Source organism: Mugil cephalus, chromosome 11 (assembly GCF_022458985.1).
Source record: "Mugil cephalus isolate CIBA_MC_2020 chromosome 11, CIBA_Mcephalus_1.1, whole genome shotgun sequence".
In the NCBI taxonomy this organism is placed as follows: domain Eukaryota; kingdom Metazoa; phylum Chordata; class Actinopteri; order Mugiliformes; family Mugilidae; genus Mugil; species Mugil cephalus.
Genome location: NC_061780.1, coordinates 7197245 through 7218182, shown reverse-complemented (window position 1 = coordinate 7218182; position 20938 = coordinate 7197245). Strand labels below are relative to the sequence as shown.

Genomic DNA, 20938 nt, shown 5'->3' with positions numbered 1-20938 from the left:
CTCTGTCGTTGGTTGAGCTGTTCTGTTTGTAAAGGTTGCAAAGGATATTTTGAAGTAAAAAAAAAAAGAAAAGAAAAGAAGGAAGTCTCAGTTTTTACATATAGTGAATGTTTGCAGGTTACTGCAGTTTTATATTATTGTAAACCGAATTAAACTACGTTACTAACTCATTTGGGTTTGCCCAAAAAGTAACAATCTTTGACTCTGGGACACTCAAATGAAAAATGTTCTCATAGCCTAATTTTCTACATCCAAATAATCAGTGTGACTTATTCACATGATTATGAATTTTATGATGCTTTATCAGGCGTACCTATTCACTAGACTTCCATCTAAACACGATTAATGAAAACTTCCCTGTGACCTAGACTCAACCTGTGGACTCTGTCATTTTCGACACCAAGTGAACGCATCATTATACTGGCTTTCTCGTCGTCGCAACTTCAGCCTTAAATGCAGCGAAGAAACATTACGATCATGTGCGGTTACGGTTCACATCTGCCCACACTCCTCCCGAAAGGACAGTATTTAACCGACCGAGGACATTTTAGATTTTTTAAAATGAACTGCGGTAACTGTCCCTCATATGCCGGAAGTGACATCGGCACACACACACTCCTTTTGTCTGTCGACCTTATCCGGAGGAAGTGAAGCTCAGACGAGGCAGCTGGCTCACCGGAGGAAAAAAAAATAAAAAAAAATAAAAAAAAAAAAAAAAGAGAGGAGGGAAAAACTTCACTGATTTTCAGGAATTCGGACAGATTTGGAAACGGTGTCCAAATTGTCCCGACCCGCAGGAGCTCCGGGTAGGAAGAGGGAGTCGTCGGTACCGGTAAACGCCACTATTCTCCATGCAGTCGCTAGTAATTTTGGGTAGATTTGCACGTCTCTGCTGCCGCCTCTCCTCCCGTCCCCACAGCCGGAAGTCTGTGAGGATGGTCTATTGGTTTTTTTCCCTCTTCGCTTCAGTTTTTTTTATGCTTTTGGTTTTTTTTCTTTGCTTGTTATTTTTTTTCCCGAGCTGGAGGGCACCACAGGCACAGTGTCTGCTAACTGTATGTTAATCAGCACGTCGGGCCTGATTAACTGCATGGTGCTAGGAGCCGAAATGGAGTCCTGCTGTTGAGCTGCGGCTTATTGTAAACATTATATACGTCTCATATTTGGCATTTTTATGAAAGTTGTCTTTTGTTGTGAGGTAGTTTGAGTAAAAGTGAAGCCGCGGATGCCAGCACGTAGTGGCCAGCGAATTTATTTGGCGGAATTGAAGCAGTTGAGAAAGTTGAACTTTACATTAAATAGTAGTTACTAGCATACAGGAAGACAAATATAATTAAACGTTACGCCCTTTTGGCTCCGTGGAGCTAAACGTGATCGTAGTCCCAGAAACTAAATCCTTATTTTTGTTTTTCAGACCTTTTGTGTGGTCTTTGGCTGTCTTCCTATCATTGCCCTTATAATCTGTTAATTATTAAATTTTTATCATTCGTTTTCTCGGTCACTCCACCACGGTTTATCTCCGTTTTGTTTTTAAATTAAATACGTTTTGCTACTCGGATGTTACACGGCTGAATTATCAACTGAGGAAAAGTGAGAAGCAGTCCCAAGAGCCTCAGACTTCCAGGGGCCCCCAAACGCACCCCAGCGTGGTTTACAGGAGGAAATGGACAGGTGTAAATAAGAAAATGAACAGTGACTGGATTCCCCGTGGCCGTAAAACCTTAATATAAAACATCTTATTTTAATATTCTCTGAATATCCACCATTAACATTTATCCGTCTTAAAGAGGCTCCAGCTTTGGCATTTTGTTGAAAGTCTATTTTTACAGGCTTCATTATTTCAGGGTGCATTTCCCCTAAATTAATTACTGTTTAATCCAATCTCAGCCAAGCAAACCAAGTAATATGTTTGGATTTAGATACACAAATAAACAGGGAGAGAGAGGAACTGATACTAAATTTTTGGCTCCCCCTCCTCCCACCAGCCCAAAACAGGTCGGTCTGGTAGCGGCTAAGCCCTTAAACCAATGATACATTGTTCCAGTATTTATAGTAACGTTATTGATCTCCACGAGGAATATTTAGCCCGTGCTTGTAGGTGTGGGAAACATCAATGAAGTCTTTCTCAATAGACTGGGCGGAAATAGGCCACATAAACATTTCCTATGCTCTCTAAACCGTTCGAGTAGAAATGTGCTGCTTTGTTTTTGTAGACTTAATGCTGTCAAGTAGCCGTGACTGAAACGAATGCAGTTTAATGAAAGAGCGGCGCAGTGAATCCTGAAGGTCACAGCGTTCAGCTTCTGTTTTATGGGTGGGTTGTTTCAGCTTTATGGACACTCTGGCATCTTTAGTTTGCCGTGCTTTTGAACTGTATTATCTTCTTAACTACAAGGATTGCCCACTCCACTTACTTAATATCAGCAAGGATAGACTCGATATAATGTGATATAACGCATAAACTACAGCTTCCAAAATGACTTGACTGTACATAGGGAATAGTTTGCATTTAGATCATTTTAAGCTCATTCAGATTCTGCCTGAATTTAAATGAGCCCTCTTGCTTGTGTGTTTAATATCTGTGCCTTTGTATGCTCTGTAAACCTTTCAAATGTTGCTTTCGTGTCTTTGCAGAAATGATGGAGGATTCCCATTTTAATTCATCGTATTTCTGGTCTCCTGTTCCCACTGTGCCAGGACAGGTAAAACTTCAAGCATTTACTCTAATAAGCTGACGTACAAGGAGCTGCGAGGAGCAAGGACAAAGTATTTGTTCAAGTTTGCATCAAAACACAAGTGCTGGTTTCTCAAAGCTCCTTTAGTACAGAAGCTTGCGTCTCCCTTAAGTTTGTGTGATGACTCGCACAGCGCTACATGTCTAATCAATCTTCTCTCCCGACAGATTGAGAATGCCATGTTCCTAAACAAGGTGAAAGAGCAACAGGAAAAGTGTGCTTCCTTCTCTTCTTCTTCTGCGTCCCACTACCAGACAGCTCTTCTCACCATCCCCACCCCTGGGGGCAAGACAGATGGAGGAGGACAGGCTGGTAGCGTGGCACACCTCCACCCTCCTCACAGCACCCAGAACATCACAGTGTTGCCTGTCCCCTCCACAGGCATCATGACAGCAGGTGGGTCTGTTTCCGCACAGAGAAGCCTTTAAGGGCCTCTCTCCTCAATTTAAATTTGAAAAAATAACTGATAATTGGAGGATTTTATTTTTTCAAAACAGATCAACATCCAGGTTTGAGGCTGGATTTTGAATCCCATAAGTTGAGTTCAGGATCATAAAATAACAGCAGCGCATTAAATGATTTAGTTGATGAGGACAAATGTTGCCAGTAGGACAACTTGGGGTAAAATGAACATCTGTGTGTTTCGATTCATGCTACACCCTCAAGGCTTTCCTCAAATGAGGGAGAAGTAGCGCTGCATTATACACATACACTTCCAGGTGCTGCATATATTACAAAAAAAATGCATGTGGGGGGTTCATCTTCAAAACGTGATTCTGGACAAATTCCTGAACATAGTTCGTATCTGACTATAATCCTTTCCCTCTCGTTCTGTACAGCTGGTCTGGTCATCACGACTCCTCAGGGAACTCTAGTCTCTCCCACCTCCTCTCAGTCATTTGTCTCTGGTCATCCAGCAACAACCATGATCGTTTCAGCGCTCCATTCTTCAGGTGAACCATGCACAATGAACTATATACGTCATATAATAAATGTAAATGTAATGCCTTAATAGAATTATCTTTTATTAAAACTAGGCAATGTTTATTTGTCTCTTAAAGTACAGGTAATAATTATCAGTATTTATACCACGGTCTGGGTGAATCCTCCATTCTGATTGGCTGCGGGGGAATTAAAAAGTGATAATGGACACCCATAAAGACGTCCCGGTTAAATTACCTGATGACAGTCCTAAATTATTGCGCTGGCTCAAATGCTTTGGTAACCGTGGCAACAGAAACACAGAACATACGTTATTTCACAGTTTTTTTTTTTATCACAACGGCAGCTGCTTCCTGTGGAAAAACTTATGATTTAAGCGGTAAAAAACAACATTAACGTATTAATAATTGACCTAATATTTATTTATTTTGTAAATGACCATGGTATGAGCAGTCATTCGTTCATTTCTGTGAATGGACACGTCGTCGGGCATTATCCCTTACATAAACAAAGATTGAAATGAGCATTTTGTGAAAGCAAATAAACGTACGCTTCAAGGGTTGAAGAATCAAAGTAAACATTGAAGCATAGACGTAGAGATTTTATGCTGTTCTGGTTCCTTGGAACACAATCAAACCTGTTTTTGTTCATTATTACCATGTTGTGGCCAGCTGTGAGAAAAAAAACCTATCGATTTTGTTCAGTCTGCTCTTATTATTTGAATGAACCCAGTTGAGTTCTGTCAACTGGAGTCCTATCTTCAAAGCACTGATTGATCTGAGACCTTCAATTATAAGCACACCCATTGTTAGAAAACCATCAGCTAATAATTAAACTTCTTATCCAGCCTCTTTTGCACATCTATTCTTCTGAAAATATAAACATATCGTCCACAGATGATCCCTAGAAAATATTCACATGTTTATAGTATTCTTTTATTTAACAGACATTTTTTGTAACTTACATTTAAGCTTTGTTATTTTAAAGCACAAAACATATGAAGTTGGTCTGCAGTTGCTCCCTTGGGTACTGATTTTGCTCTGGCTGCCAGGTCAATCAAATCAAATTGGATAGGCTTTATGTGGTGGCAGACAGGAGAGTATTAGCCATACTCATCCGCGTCATCTGAGCACTGTAGAGCTGAATTTGTTTACAACAAAATGGCTCTGATGGGATGCACAACTTTCCAATTACTTGTGTGGAGCGTACGCCTCATAATGAAACCGGACTGGACTCACCAAACTCTTATTCTGATAAGAACTTACTGTGTCCATGCCAGGCTAAGAACGAGCTACATTTATTTAAAAGTACTAAATCAGTTTAGCTTTTATCCAGACTCCACTGTTTGAATAATTCAAATGTCTATTACACCTGAAAGACTATAACACAGAACTTCCTGTAGTGTAGTCAGATTTTCAGCTTGACAACCAATATAATCAATATACCTACCAAACAATGTGTGGAGGACGTTATGTACTGAAGGGTTCATTAGAAACATGTTCAGACATTGGTTGCTGCCCTGTTCCTTCCTCTTGAATGACTGTTTCTGGTCTTATTATAGACAAAAAAGAAGGGGATGGGACATCCCACGTGGTCGTGATGCCAACACCCTCCAAGAGAGGCAGAAAGAAGAAGACCACATTGTCAAGGGTCGGTCCTCTGGGTGGACCAGGAAACGAGACACTAATACTGGCTCAGCTCACGGCCGGGGGCCAGGTAAGAGAATAGCAGATGGTGAAATAGAAAAGGAGATGGAATGTGCAGGTAATTAAATTACTAATTAATTGAATTTTTCGTAGGTGGCGTCTTTGCAGCATCATGCTGGAGACCCATATGATCTGTCCAATGAAGACGAAGACCACGGCCCAAAAGACAGCACTAAAACATACAGGTATGATGACCAGAAAGACAAATACGTGCTTCTCCATTTGTCCTTGCTCTGTGGAATGCAAGTACACCTGTTCCTCTGTGTCCTGCTGATATTACCATAGACATGTTTGGCTTTTATAGATGAACTAGGCACTGCTGGATAGAAGCATCTGACACACACCGACACTTCTTAACACTTCTCACTGCATTTTGTGGCAGGGCATGTCCGCTTCGTAGTGGCTGTTTCTTTCCCTCATGTATTTGAGAAAACAAATACATCAGCGCTTCATAGACACGAACCTGCCTCCTGCTGTCCTCTTTGTCTTTATAAAGCATGCTCTTTAAACTGTGATCACGCTCTTGACTTGCTCTGTCACTTTTTAAAGTATCAGAGTGCTTTTTCCCTTCAGTTTTTACTAATTTCTCCCTCGACATCTTTCTGTGTTGTCTGGATGTGTCTCTTACATTTGATTTTACTTATGTCCGTCTTCATTGAGTTCTCCTTTGTCATTTATTTTTGTGTCATATTTTATTTCTTTCCATGGCTTCTATCTATCTCATAATTCCCCCCCATCCTCTCTTGTTTTCTTGTATCTCCTCTTGTGTGTATGTTTCCCTCCTTTCCCTCTTGGTTTTCCATCCCGCCCCCTCCCCATTTCTGTGTCTCTCCGCCTGTAGGTGCCGGATGTGTGCGGCGACCTTCTTCAGTAAGTCTGACATGCAGATCCACTCCAAGTCGCACACAGAGGCCAAACCTCACAAGTGTCCTCACTGCGCCAAGTCATTCGCCAACTCCAGCTACCTGGCCCAGCACATCCGCATCCACAGCGGGGCCAAGCCTTACACCTGCTCCTACTGCCAGAAATCTTTCAGGCAGCTCAGTCACTTACAGCAGCACACACGGTACTGCAGACCTTCCCCCCTTCCCCCTGTTACCACCCCGCACCTTACTCCTTGTCCTGTTATCTTGTCTTGCCGAGTCCCCTTTAGACGCTCCTGTCTTCTTCTTCCTCTTGGGGAAAAGAGTGGAGTGGTGTGCAGAAGCATATTACATTGCCATGTGGATGTTGGCTTACGCACTACCAGCTCAATCCAGTGACCTTTTCAGAAAATCAGAATTCAAATTACACCTTTCAAGTTGAGGCTTTGCCCATGAAAAGCATTTGATTCATAATTTATACTATAATCAGAATTAACATTTGAAATGTCCTGTTATATTGATTCCTAAAGGGTCAATATTTAACCCCTTTCGATCTTTTGTCAGTTGTGCACAATTCTTGCTTCCTGCATACTGTTTACTCTGTCAGATTTTTCCTCCTTCTCACTTTTACGTGTCTCTTTTGTCTGCATGTCCTGCCATTACTTCTGCTGCAGCTTCCTCTTCCATAGACACCTACATATAAGCATTTAGAAAAAAAAAAAAAAAAAAACACAGATCAGTTCAAGTGTAACATTATGACCACCTTCCTCATATTGTTTAGGACTTCTGTGTTCCTCCAAAACCGTTGTGACTCATCAGAGAATGGACATGGGTCTTCTGATGGTGTCCTGTGATGTCTGGGAACACAGTGTTGTTAGTGGGGACCTTCGGGTCCTCTCGGTTTAGGGGAGGGGCCTCTGTGGATCTTCTCACAGATTCTTTTTCATGTTTTCTGAATTGTTCCTAAACTGTTTTTGTGTGTGAGTCAGCCGCCGTCAAGTAGTGTCATTACTATGGGGTGGGGGTGTCTGGTCTGGTCTAGATGGGTGCTACATGTCTCAGTAACATCCACATGAATGCCAGGTTCAAATGTTTCCCAGCAGAACACTGAATTGTCACAAGATGATCAATGTTATTCACTTCACCTGTTAGTGGTCATAATGTTATGCCTTATAGGTGTATTGTAGGTTGCCATTGAGCAATTCATTGTGGTATTGTTTGATATACTTCCTTATCAGAGCGTTTTCTTAGTATCTCCATCGAATGGAGAGAAATCCTTTATTGCCATGCTTTGCTTTCATGTCATGTTCTGTTATTTTTTTTCTTTCTGTTGTGTTTGGCTTTCCCCAAATCAATGAAGTTAATCTTTTTTTATTTATTTAATCAGTCAATCATTTATTCAAATGAGGTAGACTGATCCTTATGTCTTCATGTGAAATTTTAAATGACAACTTAATTATATAAGTACTCAATGTAGAAGAAAGTACAAATGGTGAAGATCAGGTTGCTTGTTGCTTTTTTTTGCTGCATGCTTTATTTTACATGTGTGAGATGTTCTTTTCGAAAAGTTTGTGTAAACTGAGAAATTGCTTTTCATTGTGTTTTTTTCTATTTACCCTTAAAGTTTTGTTTTTCCTTCACCCCTTTGTCTGCTCTTATCAGGAACCACACAGAGTCAAAGCCTCACAAGTGTCCCCACTGTACCAAGTCATTTGCCAACTCTAGCTACTTGGCCCAACATATCCGCATCCACACTGGAGTGAAACCCTACACCTGCTCCTATTGCCAAAAGTGCTTCAGACAGCTCAGTCACCTTCAGCAGCACAGCAGGTAGGTCATCCACTGTTCTTGGGTTTCTCATGTGCTTGTGGTCCCGTGAACGTGATCGGAGTCAGTGCATATACATTCATGCATTGTGTGTTTTTTATTCAGGATTCACACTGGAGACCGACCATACAAGTGCGCCCACCCAGGCTGTGAGAAATCCTTCACGCAGCTCTCAAATTTACAGGTATGTAATAAATTAGTTCTCCTCTTATACATAAAATATGTAAGAGCACTTCACTGTCACAATTTTCCAGCTCTTGTTCAGTAACATGTCTTTTCCCAGTCCCATCGTCGTCAACACAACAAAGACAAGCCCTACAAGTGCACCAACTGCAATAAAGGATACATAGATGCCGCAAGCCTGGAGGTGCACATGTCCACCCACACAGTCAAACACGCCAGGATCTACTCATGTGGTCTCTGCAACCGTACTTATACCTCAGTAAGACAAATGTCCATTTCTGAAGAGCATTTCTACATGAAACATTATGAATCGCCTCACTGGCATCAGACACCTGGCAGCTACTTTACACCGTGTAGTCATGTGTCCACTGTTTCCCCTCTACCTATCCTCCCCTCATCTCAGGAGACGTATCTGGTGAAACACATGGAGAAACACAATCCAGACCAGTTGACTGCAACAGCAGTTGCGGCAGCACAGCCGGCACAACAGAACCAAAGCCAGGGCCAGGGTCAGGCTGGAGCTCAGAGCCGGGTAGAGAGAGCAGATGGAGGATCAACCCGTCCTGGGGGAGCTGGGAGCAGAGCAGAAGGTGGTGGCCAACAGGGACAGAGTAACTACCCTCAGTCAGAAACCATCTCCTGTCCATTTGACCTGCATCAGTACAAGACAGTGTCTCCCGGTGACATCCAGTACAAGCCAGTCAGTGTGGCTGACATTACTTCCCACAAGGACCTCTGTCTCACTGTGTCAGCATCCACCATTCAAGTGGAACACCTCAACTCTTAGAGGTGATGACAGGAGGGAGTGTGGGAAGTGGGGCAGTAAGAATTTATCCAAGATAACAGAAAATGGAAGATGGAAAGTCGAAGAATTAAAGCAATACTAAGATGATGAAGAAACGTTGGAACTTGTGACTGTGCCTGAAACCAGTTTTTAGGCAGACTCGATAAGTGATATGATGAGACAGCATACGGAAGATAATTTTGTTAGTTTTTATTTTTAAAGTTTGTCTCTTTTTTCCTTCTGCCTTGTTTGATTTTTTTCCCCTTTTGCTTAATTGCCCCGTCCGAGTAAAAAATGCATGTAAAGGCTGCAATAAAGTGTTTCAGTCCATCACAGTGATGGTTTTATGATAGGAAGCATCTAAACGACAGTGCTTCTCTTTATTGTTCTCACCTCCTGCTCTTCCCTAAAAATACAATTCTGGCCACAGGACTTTATGGCCTTTCTGTTGATGAAATTGGTAGTTTGGTGTGAAGGTAAATTTTTATACTTTCATACAGAGACTTTCAGTTTTTACATCAGTATTATTACCTCCGCTATGTTGTAACATACATGCCTGTGATCTTTTCAACCTTAAAAGGGACTTAGAGGTTATTTCCTTTCGGGAAAGAAAAAAAAATAGCAATCAAGTATATACAGATATATATACAACCAGTTTATAAAGTATGAGTGTGTGTTTAAAGGATGTGGTCATCTGCAAAACATATTTAGACCTATTTGCAGGCCTTGACATGACATTTGGCGGAATGAGTCGGTTCATGTTTCATGTAATCCTATTGTACTGCTTTGTGTGTATGTCCTTAAAGTAATGTTATCCAAATGTGCTCTTGCTATTTTACTTCCACTGTAATGTTTATAATACTTTATAGACATATTGACACATCTGATCTAATATGTGTGTTTTTTCTGCTTATGATACAATAAACCCTCTGAAATGTTTCTCATCTTTCTGTTTGTGTTGGTTTAGAGCCTAATTCATTATTTCCTTAAGTGTCGCAGTGCCTTCAGGGAGGACATTCATTTTCTGTACATGAAATGAAGGAATCGATCGTAGTTCTGTCTCTTAATTAGTCAACTTCAAATGTTATTTATTTTTATATTAAAAAGGAGAGGGGCTATTGTATCACGGGTATAGGGGTTAAGTAAACACGATGTTATTCATGGTTTCAGTTTATGAGCATCAAGTGTATTTAATGTTTTAAGTCTTCTGTGCTGGAATGTGCTAATTTGTGAGGTGTTTACAAAAGTGGACTATACCAAAATGATGCAGGGGGTTTACAGTTAGTTTGACGAATAAATTTGCGATAATTGTGCATAATAATACGCAAAGTAATACTTCTTACTCGTGTAAATGTAAATCTGCATAACGTCGCGCAATTAAAGCGCGAAAGACAAAAAACTGGGTCGCTTATAAACACTTAAAATGGTTCCGTCCACCGTTCTCCGCAGTCTGCAGTGGATATGGCGTCACTGAAAAGTGTAGGAGTCGAGAAACTTCACCCATGTAAATAACGTCAAGAAGAAAGCTGAGGGAGAAGCTCTGGGCACCAGTATACAGTTTATAGCTATACATACCAACAGTCTTATTTTTTTAATATGCCTCGGAAAAAGCCATTCAGCAATAAACAGAAGAAGAAACAGCTACAAGTCAAACGGGAGAGAAAAAGAGGTGACTACATTTTGACGTTAGCGTTAGCATGCTAGCCTTAGCAATTAGCTAACGGTTCGTTATCCTCAGAAGAAAACACTGTGTTAGCACAGAGTGTCTGCGTGATGCTAAGGGACGTTAAAAGGTTTATGTGGAGCACCAGAGTACCCGCAATTTAGCGTGTCAAAGAAACGTCTGTTTTAGTGTTAGCTACAATTATATGAAGTGGTGTGATATAACTTGCCTTCGAACTTGGCCAGTACAACGGGATAGCACAGGCTCACCTGTTTGTTAAAAAGGGTTTAAAGGCACGTGGCATTTTTCATAAACAACACTAGATACTAGTTCAAATAAGCAGAAATCGTGTTGTAGGGTAGTGCCATCATGTCACTTTTTGATAAATACATACATGTATTTAGGATATATGCATTCTAAGTACTAGTGTATTTTGTGTTGCTGTTGAAGTGGTTTAATTGTCACAAAATGTAATAGAATATACGTTCAAAACTTTAAGGACCCACTGACAACTACTACTGTTTTCTTAGTTTTTCTCTGAATCCACTTACGCCCCATTGTCTGTTCAGTCAACACTAAAACAAGCTGTGTCTTCTCATACATTTCTCAGAACAACCCCCTTAGGACTTTATCTTAGATCAGTTCGGACCTTAAATTTCATAGATCTTGCATATTTTTATTATCATTATTATTATTATTTTCAGCACTTAAAACATTTCGTTGTTCCTCACCACTCAGACTTACTTACTACTTTAGGTTTACACTACCTGGTAATGTGGATAATGAAATGTTCTACTGGAAATAGTGAGTTTCTGTGCTGATTTGTGATGTACACCTATGTTTGGCTGCGATTCCTCTCAGGTGACACTGGTTCTGGGCCGAGTAGCCGCAATGCCAGCATTGAACGAGGAGAGCGTCAGTCAGATACCTCAGATAGTGAGACCACTGATGTAAGAAGAATAAATCAGCAGCCATTCAGCAGAGAAGGTAGATATGACCCCAACAGGTGAGTTGTCGGTGTCTTATACTAATACTCATTTGATTAAAAGCACAGCTTTGTAAAAGATGTCAGATGCTGCTGAGATAACCACAGATCTGTGCTTGCTGTCTGACATTTGAGAGTGATATAAATAGTAGGTACAGCACCTCTGTGTGTGTAGTGCAGAAAATGGACACTTGAATCAGCAAGAAATGTCATTTTTTATGACACTCATCCAAGTAACAATATAACATGTCTGACTTTTCTGATTTATGTGTGATTTTTTTTAATGAGTTTTTTTGAAATTGCTCTAATTAGCTAAAACACACTGTATTGCTTATGTCTGTATCTGTCAATTATTATAAAAAAATGATTTTATTGCATGTAATAAAGTTAAGTCATTCATTTAGTCATTAATTAAAAGCCATCAGTCATTAATTTAAATTAAATTATATAGTCCAACAAAGGGAACGATGTGAACTATAATTATTGTCTTTTCAGATTTCGTCTGCACTTTGAGAAAGAGAGTAAAGAGGAGGTGGAGAAGAGGAAGAAAGCGGCCAGGGAGAAGGTGCTGCAGCCAGTCTCAGATAAAGAACTTGAGGTCGACATTAATGACATCTACCCGTCAGAGAAAGGTTGTAATATTTGTTTTTGTGCTTTACTCATGACTGTTTTGAAGCAAGCTAAACAGATAATCAAATTAGACTAATGTAGTCAGTCACTGCCTGACACAAGCAAAACGTGATTATTTACCTTCAGGTCTTGGTTTCCCCCGACGGCCATCCTGGAATTATGAGATGACACGAGAGAACCTGCTGAGGAAAGAGGAGAAGTCCTACAGAGATTACCTTGATGACCTGCACTCTAGAAACCCACCTGGCTCACTCAGCCACTTTGAGCACAACCTGGAGGTAGATAAGTTACTTTAATACCCTCTAGGGCCATTTCACATTTCTCAATTCTGTGCTATCAAACCATTAATAGGCAATTGTTTTAACTAACATGGAATGTCACCGCTTAATTTTTAGTTTTAAACAGTCAAGTATTGTGTTAGCAACCAGAACTAATTAACTTTTAAGTACCATGCACAGGTTCTTAATATATATTTAATGCCCTTTTTCAGTTTTAATTTACCAGTCTTATCTTGCCAATGAATCCGTCAAGTCAAAATTTATTCCATCTTTTGTACGAAATCATCCAGTCATGCAATCCAAGTCACACCAATTTTCTGGTGAGCCAGGATTAGTTTCTTATCTGGATGAGACCAGTAGTTTATGTATAGTCATATAGCTATTGTTATGTCATTCGATAATTGTTTTGGAGGTGGCAAAGCTGAATCCTCTGCCAGCAGATGAAATAATGCTGCTTGTTAATGAGTTTGCCATAAACTGATGATTACCCAGTGTACTTGCTTTGTCACTTTCATGTTACAGACATAACATTTGATGCTATTATTCAGTGTGTGACTCCAGGACGCACTTTAGATGCATCGTTTCATTTTATAAAGTTGTGCTATATAGGTGTGAAATAGAATTTTAGTACACACCTGCAAATTGTCTGCTATTTTCCACTGAGAAAGGCTTGTCTACATGCTGTTATTATTCAGATTTGCTCTGAGTATTTTTCAGAGCTAAATATCCTGCAGATCATTTGATTTGAAAGCGTGGGGTGAGCTCAAGTGGCACAGCGCTGCAGAAGCAGGGATTGAGCAGCTGGTGGTGTAATAAGTGACTCTCAGTAATCTGGAGATGATGGCTTTTTAAGTGGAAATGAAGATAAAATTATGGGAAAATAATGTTTAAATTAATAAGCTGAATGTTGTCTTGCCTATGTACCAGATATTAGTTTTAAAGAATTAAATTAGTGCATTACATTATCAAACTAATGCATATCTTAACCCTGAGAGCAACATTATCATTCAGTTCAACTCATGTTTCGGGTCATATGGTGAATTTGGATCCTATATTGACTCTCTATTCTTGGTGACTACTGTAATCTTCACAAACAAGGACGACATTTGTCTCTTCAGAAAATGCCTCTATGTTTACCAGCTAGTAATTGACTGTGTCTGTCACCTGGTTACAGAGCAGGATTTGTATATTTAGGTATTTAGAGGGTTGCAGCAGCCAAACACGATGAAAGCTGTGGGCCACGCAGCGACATAATGATTTGAAACATACAATTATACTCAGTAAAGCCAACAAGATCTTCAGACTTGACAATTATGTGTTAGTGCATCTCTATTTTTTTTCTGTATCTGTCATTGGCTAATTTAAAAAATAATAATCATAATTAAAAAAAAATATTGCAGAGCACTCTCACACTTAAGTTTTGTTAATTTGTCACTCCATTTCGTTTAGATCATTTAACCTCCTAATTTCCTCATGTGTGTTTGTTTGTTTTTTTAGACATGGCGGCAACTATGGAGAGTGTTGGAGATGTCAGATGTGATCCTGCTCATTGTTGACATCAGGCACCCGGTAGGTGAACTTTGGAGCACAAGCTTGTAGGACAAATCAGGCCACAAGATGGAGACACAGTCAAATATGTTCTCACTACTTGACATGGTGTTTGTTTTTACCTGTTCCATTTTCAAAACTCATGTGAAGTCATGTGTGCACATCTAAAAACACATAATTAGAAGTGCTTGCCTTTTTACTGAAAGGAAACACATATAGTGGTATGATGTTGAGGATCTCTAAACACATAGTAAAACTGATAAGATGGAAAGATTCAAACTCAGGATCTGTACATGTACGTTTGGAAACGGCAAAATGGTGATAATGGTGTTAATAACTAAATGTTTGGCTGAGTGTTGTGCTTTTGTTTTCTTCTTGATTTAAGTGCCTCATTAAATTTGTAATTTCTGCTCTTACTGATGAGGTGAGAGGAAATATCTGCATTTAAGATTCTACTGTGTTGAGTGTGTGTCAGTGTGACCTGCGGCTCCTGATTTGATTTTAAATTAGAAATAAAACCCACTTCTTTGCTTCTGACACACTTCCAGTTTTAATGCAAAGTTAAAAATGGCACAACTCATCTTGTTCCTATTAATGACATGATCTCGTGGTTTATTTGTTGAATATCTGTCTTCATGCAAACCACCCAGGTCCTGCAGTTCCCTCCGTCCCTGTACCACTACATCACAGGAGATCTACAGAAACAGGTGATCCTGGTGTTGAACAAAGCTGACCTCTGTCCTCCCCCACTGGTGATTGCCTGGAAACACTACATGACCTCCCAGTTCCCTCACCTGCAAATAGTATGCTTCACTTCCCACCCTGGACAGCCTTACAGCACAGGTGAGGATAGGGAGAGTGGCAAGACTAAACCAGATACATGAATGATAAAATAAGAATGGGAATGGGAAAAAAAAAACCTTAATATAACTTATTTCAACTTCATGACAGATGAACCTGCTCTCTGTCTGATTGCATCCAGTTCTTATAATAAGTCTAAGCTGTCTTTGTTTTCTTTCAGTGCTCCAGAAGAAGAGGATGAGGAGGAAGGCTGATTGGGGTCACGCTGGAGGCACTACAGATATTCTGAAGGCCTGTCAGGAAATCACATCAGGAAGAGGTGAGAGTCTGTTCATCCTGGTATTAATATGGCTATTTCTATCTGAACATTTGTACTGATGCTCAAAATGTTACCTGTCATTTTTTCTCAGTTGACCTGTCTAGTTGGGAGCAGAAGATTCAGAGAGACGCTGCAGCCGAGCGACTGGATGGAGAGCACCAAGACGAAGGGGCGGAATCGGTGCTGATGGAGCATCAAAGTGATAGTGCTATGGAGATGAGCAGTCCATCACAGGAGCTCTACAAAGATGGGGTTCTTACATTGGGTTGCATAGGTAATTGCCTGATATTTCTCAGAGAACTTGTGGTAAAAACTACTTAAAATGACGCTAAAATTTTAGCCTTGTGTAGCCAGAGTCAGTACTGAATTTGAGTCTGGTAACTAGTGAGGTATGTTTCAACAGATACAGAAAAAAAATACCACTGCGAAAAATTGAGTAGACATACAACCAATCAGATTCATGAATCATGTAATGTGAGCTTCTTGACAAATGCCTCAATTACAACTGTTTATCCTTAAAAGTTATTTCACTGGCAATATCCTTTACCCCATATGTGGTAACAGAATAATAAATTCCAAACAGAGCCACCGGAGACTGAAATTTTCTCACCAAAACTTTGTGTCTGGCTTCCCGGCTGCCACAATATAGTCTCGCAAGCAAATCAGAAAGAAACACATCTGGAGTATTCTGAAGTGACAGTCATCTACATGAAGTTAATCATGATGATATCTGTATGTGTGAAATATACTGAAGTCATTGGCTTCAGGCTCAATATAAAAGGCCACTGAACAGGCCAGTATCAGTTAAGTGCTAGTTGTGACTTTAAACACTTACAAATTGTTACCTTGATGATCTTTTACTCAGGCTTTCCCAACGTTGGTAAGTCATCCGTGATCAACAGCCTGGTGGGGAAGAAGGTGGTGAGTGTGTCCCGAACCCCAGGCCACACCAAATACTTCCAGACCTACTACCTCACCCCAACAGTCAAACTGTGCGACTGCCCTGGACTGGTCTTCCCCTCCCTTGTCAATAAACAGTTACAGGTACGAGCCCACTTGTTGTGTACTCAAAAGCAGACGTGACTTTGGGTTTACTTGCCTGATTAAATTCAACTTCACTGTGTTGAAAAGCATGCACTCACACATCTCAGGAGATGGGTTTTTGATTTGATACACTTCTACTTGGTACCTTTTTAAAGGCTTTTGATGAATTCCAGCAGTGTTTTAATGATCCCCATTCGACATTTATTCAGTATTTGTGTATTATTGTGCTTTTTCCGAAAGTATTACGGACTTGTCTTTGTTATTATAATATATTTCTTAATTCATTCTCCCTCTTGTCCTTTATATCTCCTTTGACTTAATTTTCTATAGATTCTGGCAGGCATCTACCCAGTGGCTCAGCTGCAAGAACCATACAGCTCAGTTGGTTATCTGTGTGAGAGGACCCCCTTCCTTTCTGTACTGAAACTCAAGCACCCAAGTTTGCAAGATATCAGTCCCCACCAAAGAAACCAGTCGACTGAAGAGCACAGCTGGACGGCTTGGGATGTGTGTGAGGGTAAGGCAAATATCTCTGTCTCTTAATACTTGCTGACATGTCCAGTTTGTTTTTGGCACTTGGCCCCAAGTCCGTTTGTTACTGTTGTCTATGTAAAAAGGTGACAAGCATACATTTACATTTTCAAAAGGAAGCTGTGATGGAGTAGACTCATTCTTTAGTTATGGATAATTGCATGATTTTACACGCTGTTATCGACACCTATCTCTCTCCTTTTCCTTTTGCATTCTGCAGCTTGGGCTGAAAGAAGAGGCTATAAGACGGCAAAAGCAGCTCGCAACGATGTTTACCGCGCTGCCAATAGTCTCCTTAGGTTGGCAATTGATGGCAGATTGTGCCTCTGCCTCAGACCACATGGCTACAGCTGCCTGAGAGGTATGAGATAATCCAGGTCTCCTCATTTTAGCCTATTGTGTATCTTAAAAGTTAAAATGAATAGTAGGCAGAAGTGATTTATTCTGGATTATTTATGGCCTACAGAACATTGGGAAAATCACCCAGACCTGCCGGAGATTATGGCTCTTCAAGGAAGATCGACAGAGGAGGAAGGAACAGGAGAGCGGGATGACGACGATGACGGAGAGTCCAGCACCGAGCCAGAAGAAGAGAGAGACCGTGATGCAGACGATGATGAGGACGGAGATGGGGATGATGAAGACGAAGGATTTGGACAACCAAGGCAGAGGGATGATAAAGAATCTGGTTTGACTGTCAACATGTACAATGTCCTTCGGGAAAATGAATGCGAATGAGGGAGAGGTAGGCAGGAAGTCATGCATTGCTCCTTTCCCTTGACTTTCCCCTTGTCTGCCTCACTGCACTTTTCATTCCTCCTTTTTCCTGCATTCCTTTTTTTTTTCTTTCATCTCCACTCCTCATGTCATTACCTTCTCTGTATGAATATGATCTATTCTAATTCATTCTCCCTGTTTTCCTGCCTCCTATAATATACAGAGCATATCCATGTATTCCATGCTGTGCCTCTGCTCTGCTAGTTCATCCACAAAGCTCATTCTTTAGTGTTGCTTTTAGAAATGGGTTTGGTTTGGTTTGATTTGAGTTGAACATTATATTTCGCATGTAGTTCTCGGGAGACAAAGGAACAAACGAACTTCCCTCAGCCTGGAATAATCCACCGACTGGTTTGGAATCATTTTATCAATGAGTGACCTCACAGCTGGGATGCCAAAGTTCAGGAGAGGATGATGGAAACAAATTAGATGCACTGTTGATGTGATGTCATTCACTGGAGCAGCCTTTTGGCTCTCAAAGCAGCTGGAGATTTAAGAACACAACTCTAAATCTTCCTCGTAGACATAGCATGTCTCAACTGGTTAGTGGGTGTGGGATTAGATATGGGAGAAGCCAGACCATAAAACTAGAACCAATAAAACAAATATTTCACAGAGGTTTGGAGTTACTAGTATTACGAGTGCGGTAGAGGATCATTTATCTGAACTCGGTTTCAGACTCTACTGTGTCTCAGAGTGGTATTTTATTCTATCAAAACTCGGATGTTGTTTTTGGGACAGGGGCAAGGCAGCGTGTTTTGAATCCTGTATTGCTGGATGAGGATGTTTCAGGAATTAAACCTGTAGTGTTTTAACTACTACGACAGTTTTCCTCAGCTGTTGATGAGGATTTTCAGTATTTAGTGCAGAATTTGGCAAGACGCATTCAGCATGTCTGCGAATAGCTGCACAGTGGGTCTGACTGACTCTGCTTAGCAATCGATTGAAGGGATTGTTTTTGAAAATATTCTAATTTGCTTTCTTGCTGAAAAGGTTAATACCACTGAATTTGCAGTGGAATTAGTGGAATTTAATAACTTGGAAACCGTTAGCTTTCAGTTCATTCGCGCAGTGTTGATGTCACCGTGAGTTTGTGAGGTTACCAGCCGAGGGTTAAAGATCCAGTGTGCATCTGTTGGTGAAGTTGCAGATTGCAAATAACTGAATACTTTTTCTTGACCCCTGCCTTTCCAAGTGTGGAGGAGAACCTAAGCTAAGCAACTACTACACACTTCCTGGAGCCTGTTCTGGTCGTCCATTCTTGGCTACTTTCAAAGGGGACCTGCTCCACACTAATGAAAACATAATTATCAATACTGTGTTCCATTTCTGCTAATAAAGCCTGCTACATAAAATAAAGCTGCACACTGGTCCTTTAATTAAGTACCTCTTCCCCGTCAAGAACCCTGTTATCAAGAACCTGTTGTTCTTACACTGCTGCATTTAGTATATAACTAAGACAAATGATATGTAACATGATCTTACATATCGAAGCAAAGTGAATCAGATGTTGGCTGTAGCTTTCCTGTTTAGACACGCCCATCGAGAAAGTGAATAAGGACATTTACCAAAATGCCAACTATTCCTTTAAGCACACGGACAGAGAAACTGGACACTGCACTATTTCCTACATCTCTCCTCTAGTGATAATCGAACGGACATTTCTTACGTGACCAGTCTCTCGCTTTTTTCCCTGTGTTGTGTGATGGCCCCACTACAATCCTGAGTGCTGTATCATTTTGTGCTGTTGTACCTCATTCACGTCTTCACTGAGGGGGACTCTACGGCACGGTGCTGTGTTACTGTGTAATACATCACGCTGCAGCCACATACGGTCATTTCTACCAGTGGTACAATCAAGGCAGATGCTAAACACTACCATGCTGTTAGAAACACAACAGAGTTAAGGTTGTGTTGATGTTGATTTATTTTTTTTCTTCTTCCTGGAATTATTAAAACTGGCAGCGTCTGGATAGAGTAGTGTGAGTTTAAAGGCTCAAGGTGTGTTCAGGCTATTTGCTGCGTTCCTCATTTCATTCCCAGTATGCCTAATGATGACTGGACTGCTTTCTGCAATAAAAGGAGATAATCCTCTGAACCATGTTTTTGTCTGTTTTTGTGTTTTGCGTTAGTGATTTAACAGTCGCGCACACACCACTTTCCACATAATTAGGCTTTTACTTTAAATGACGAGAAAACTTCCTGAATGCCAGGCAGACAGAGATCCTATTATCACGGAGACGTTAGTGCCTTATACTTAAAGTTCTTACGAGGCCGATAAGTACCCAAGACAGATAATTATTATGATGAGATTTACTGATGCTAACGATCGGTTGCAGCCTACTCCAACCTAATTATAAATCCTCCCAAAACTACTTAATTGGTAAATTCCCAGATGGGCAATATTTGGAGCAGATAGCATGAAATGAGGTAAAGAGTACCCAACCACAAAATCATTACAGAATGATTTGGGATGTTGTCAACCTTAAACTCTCGGAGTCGGTGGAGCTGTTTTAATTGCACATTGAATCAATGTTAATCTAAGTAGTTCCACATAGCAGATAGTGTTATACAATAGACTCGTGATGATTTGGCGTCTGTCCGACTCCTACACATAAACCCCCCACACCTACAGAGCTTTGATTTCTTTCTCCCACAAATAATGAAACACAAACCCTGTTTTTCAGGCTGTGTCACACCTTCAAAAGGCATTCAAATTTGCAAGCTTAAGAAACTGATGTGGACTTTCATATAAGGAGCTACAGGAAGCCTGAGTTTGCATTGAACCACCAGTGGAGGAGGTTAACATGCATAATATTGCTTTGTGCGTGATTGGACAGACTTTAGTGTTGCATTGCATTAACCTGTGAATTTGATATTATAACTGACAGTGTGAGCATTTACAGATTGGGGAAAAAAAAAAAAAGAAGAATCGTGCATTTTTTATAATAAGAGAAACGCCTGGAGGGCACTGTGTGTGATTTATTGTTACTTTCAGATTCTCACCCTGACAAGAGTGAAGAAGAGATGCAGCAGTCCTGAGAAAAGATCCTGCAAAGGAGTGTGTTGTGAGTCTGCTTTCATTATAACTGTTTGCTCATCAAAGCACTTCCAGTTTTCATTTTCATTCCACGGCGTGTCTTACATGACTACATTTAATAAAGGAGGATGCTTGGGAGGAAGAGAGTCGCACAGACAATAAAACACAACTGTGTGTGTTGTCCACTGTGCCACTGCTTTTATTAACTGTGAACCATATGGCATAAATTACCACCTCTCCCAGCTTCTAATAAAATGATTTCCACAGTCATCTGATAAAAAT

The 20938-nt window shown here is 40.5% G+C and overlaps 2 protein-coding genes across 6 annotated transcripts; both read left to right on the top strand.

Moving 5' to 3' along the window:
• Positions 1-410: 410 nt before the first annotated feature.
• On the top strand, positions 411-9979 carry znf384b (zinc finger protein 384 b). Of its 5 annotated transcripts, XM_047598273.1 has the most exons (11): positions 2073-2314; positions 2635-2702; positions 2903-3131; positions 3575-3688; positions 5239-5393; positions 5477-5568; positions 6225-6449; positions 7909-8076; positions 8179-8257; positions 8357-8515; positions 8660-9979. In XM_047598273.1, exons 1-11 carry the CDS (start codon positions 2311-2313, stop codon positions 9041-9043), a joined length of 1677 nt encoding a protein of 558 aa, XP_047454229.1. In that variant the 5' UTR covers positions 2073-2310; the 3' UTR covers positions 9044-9979. The 5 variants fall into 5 exon arrangements, with proteins under 5 accessions (XP_047454225.1, XP_047454226.1, XP_047454224.1 ...); XM_047598269.1 differs by lacking the exon at positions 2073-2314 and adding an exon at positions 411-832 and having other exon boundaries at positions 8357-9979; XM_047598270.1 differs by lacking the exon at positions 2073-2314 and adding an exon at positions 897-1139 and having other exon boundaries at positions 8357-9979.
• Positions 9980-10498: 519 nt separating this feature from the next.
• Positions 10499-19714, top strand: gnl1 (guanine nucleotide binding protein-like 1). The gene is made up of 12 exons (XM_047599018.1): positions 10499-10709; positions 11565-11709; positions 12184-12320; positions 12445-12596; positions 14094-14165; positions 14795-14987; positions 15166-15264; positions 15356-15538; positions 16130-16308; positions 16639-16825; positions 17060-17200; positions 17306-19714. Exons 1-12 carry the CDS (start codon positions 10637-10639, stop codon positions 17575-17577), a joined length of 1833 nt encoding a protein of 610 aa, XP_047454974.1. The 5' UTR covers positions 10499-10636; the 3' UTR covers positions 17578-19714.
• Positions 19715-20938: the final 1224 nt, after the last annotated feature.

Bases quoted from the DNA above. Each gene is read 5' to 3' on its own strand.
- znf384b (XM_047598268.1), top strand. The intron at 8,077-8,178 runs GTAGGTCATCCA...TTTTTTATTCAG, and splicing joins CACCTTCAGCAGCACAGCAG to GATTCACACTGGAGACCGAC. The intron at 8,258-8,356 runs GTATGTAATAAA...GTCTTTTCCCAG, and splicing joins CGCAGCTCTCAAATTTACAG to TCCCATCGTCGTCAACACAA.
- gnl1 (XM_047599018.1), top strand. From the start codon at position 10,637: ATGCCTCGGAAAAAGCCATTCAGCAATAAACAGAAGAAGAAACAGCTA. The intron at 15,539-16,129 runs GTAATTGCCTGA...TCTTTTACTCAG, and splicing joins TCTTACATTGGGTTGCATAG to GCTTTCCCAACGTTGGTAAG. The intron at 17,201-17,305 runs GTATGAGATAAT...TATGGCCTACAG, and splicing joins TGGCTACAGCTGCCTGAGAG to AACATTGGGAAAATCACCCA.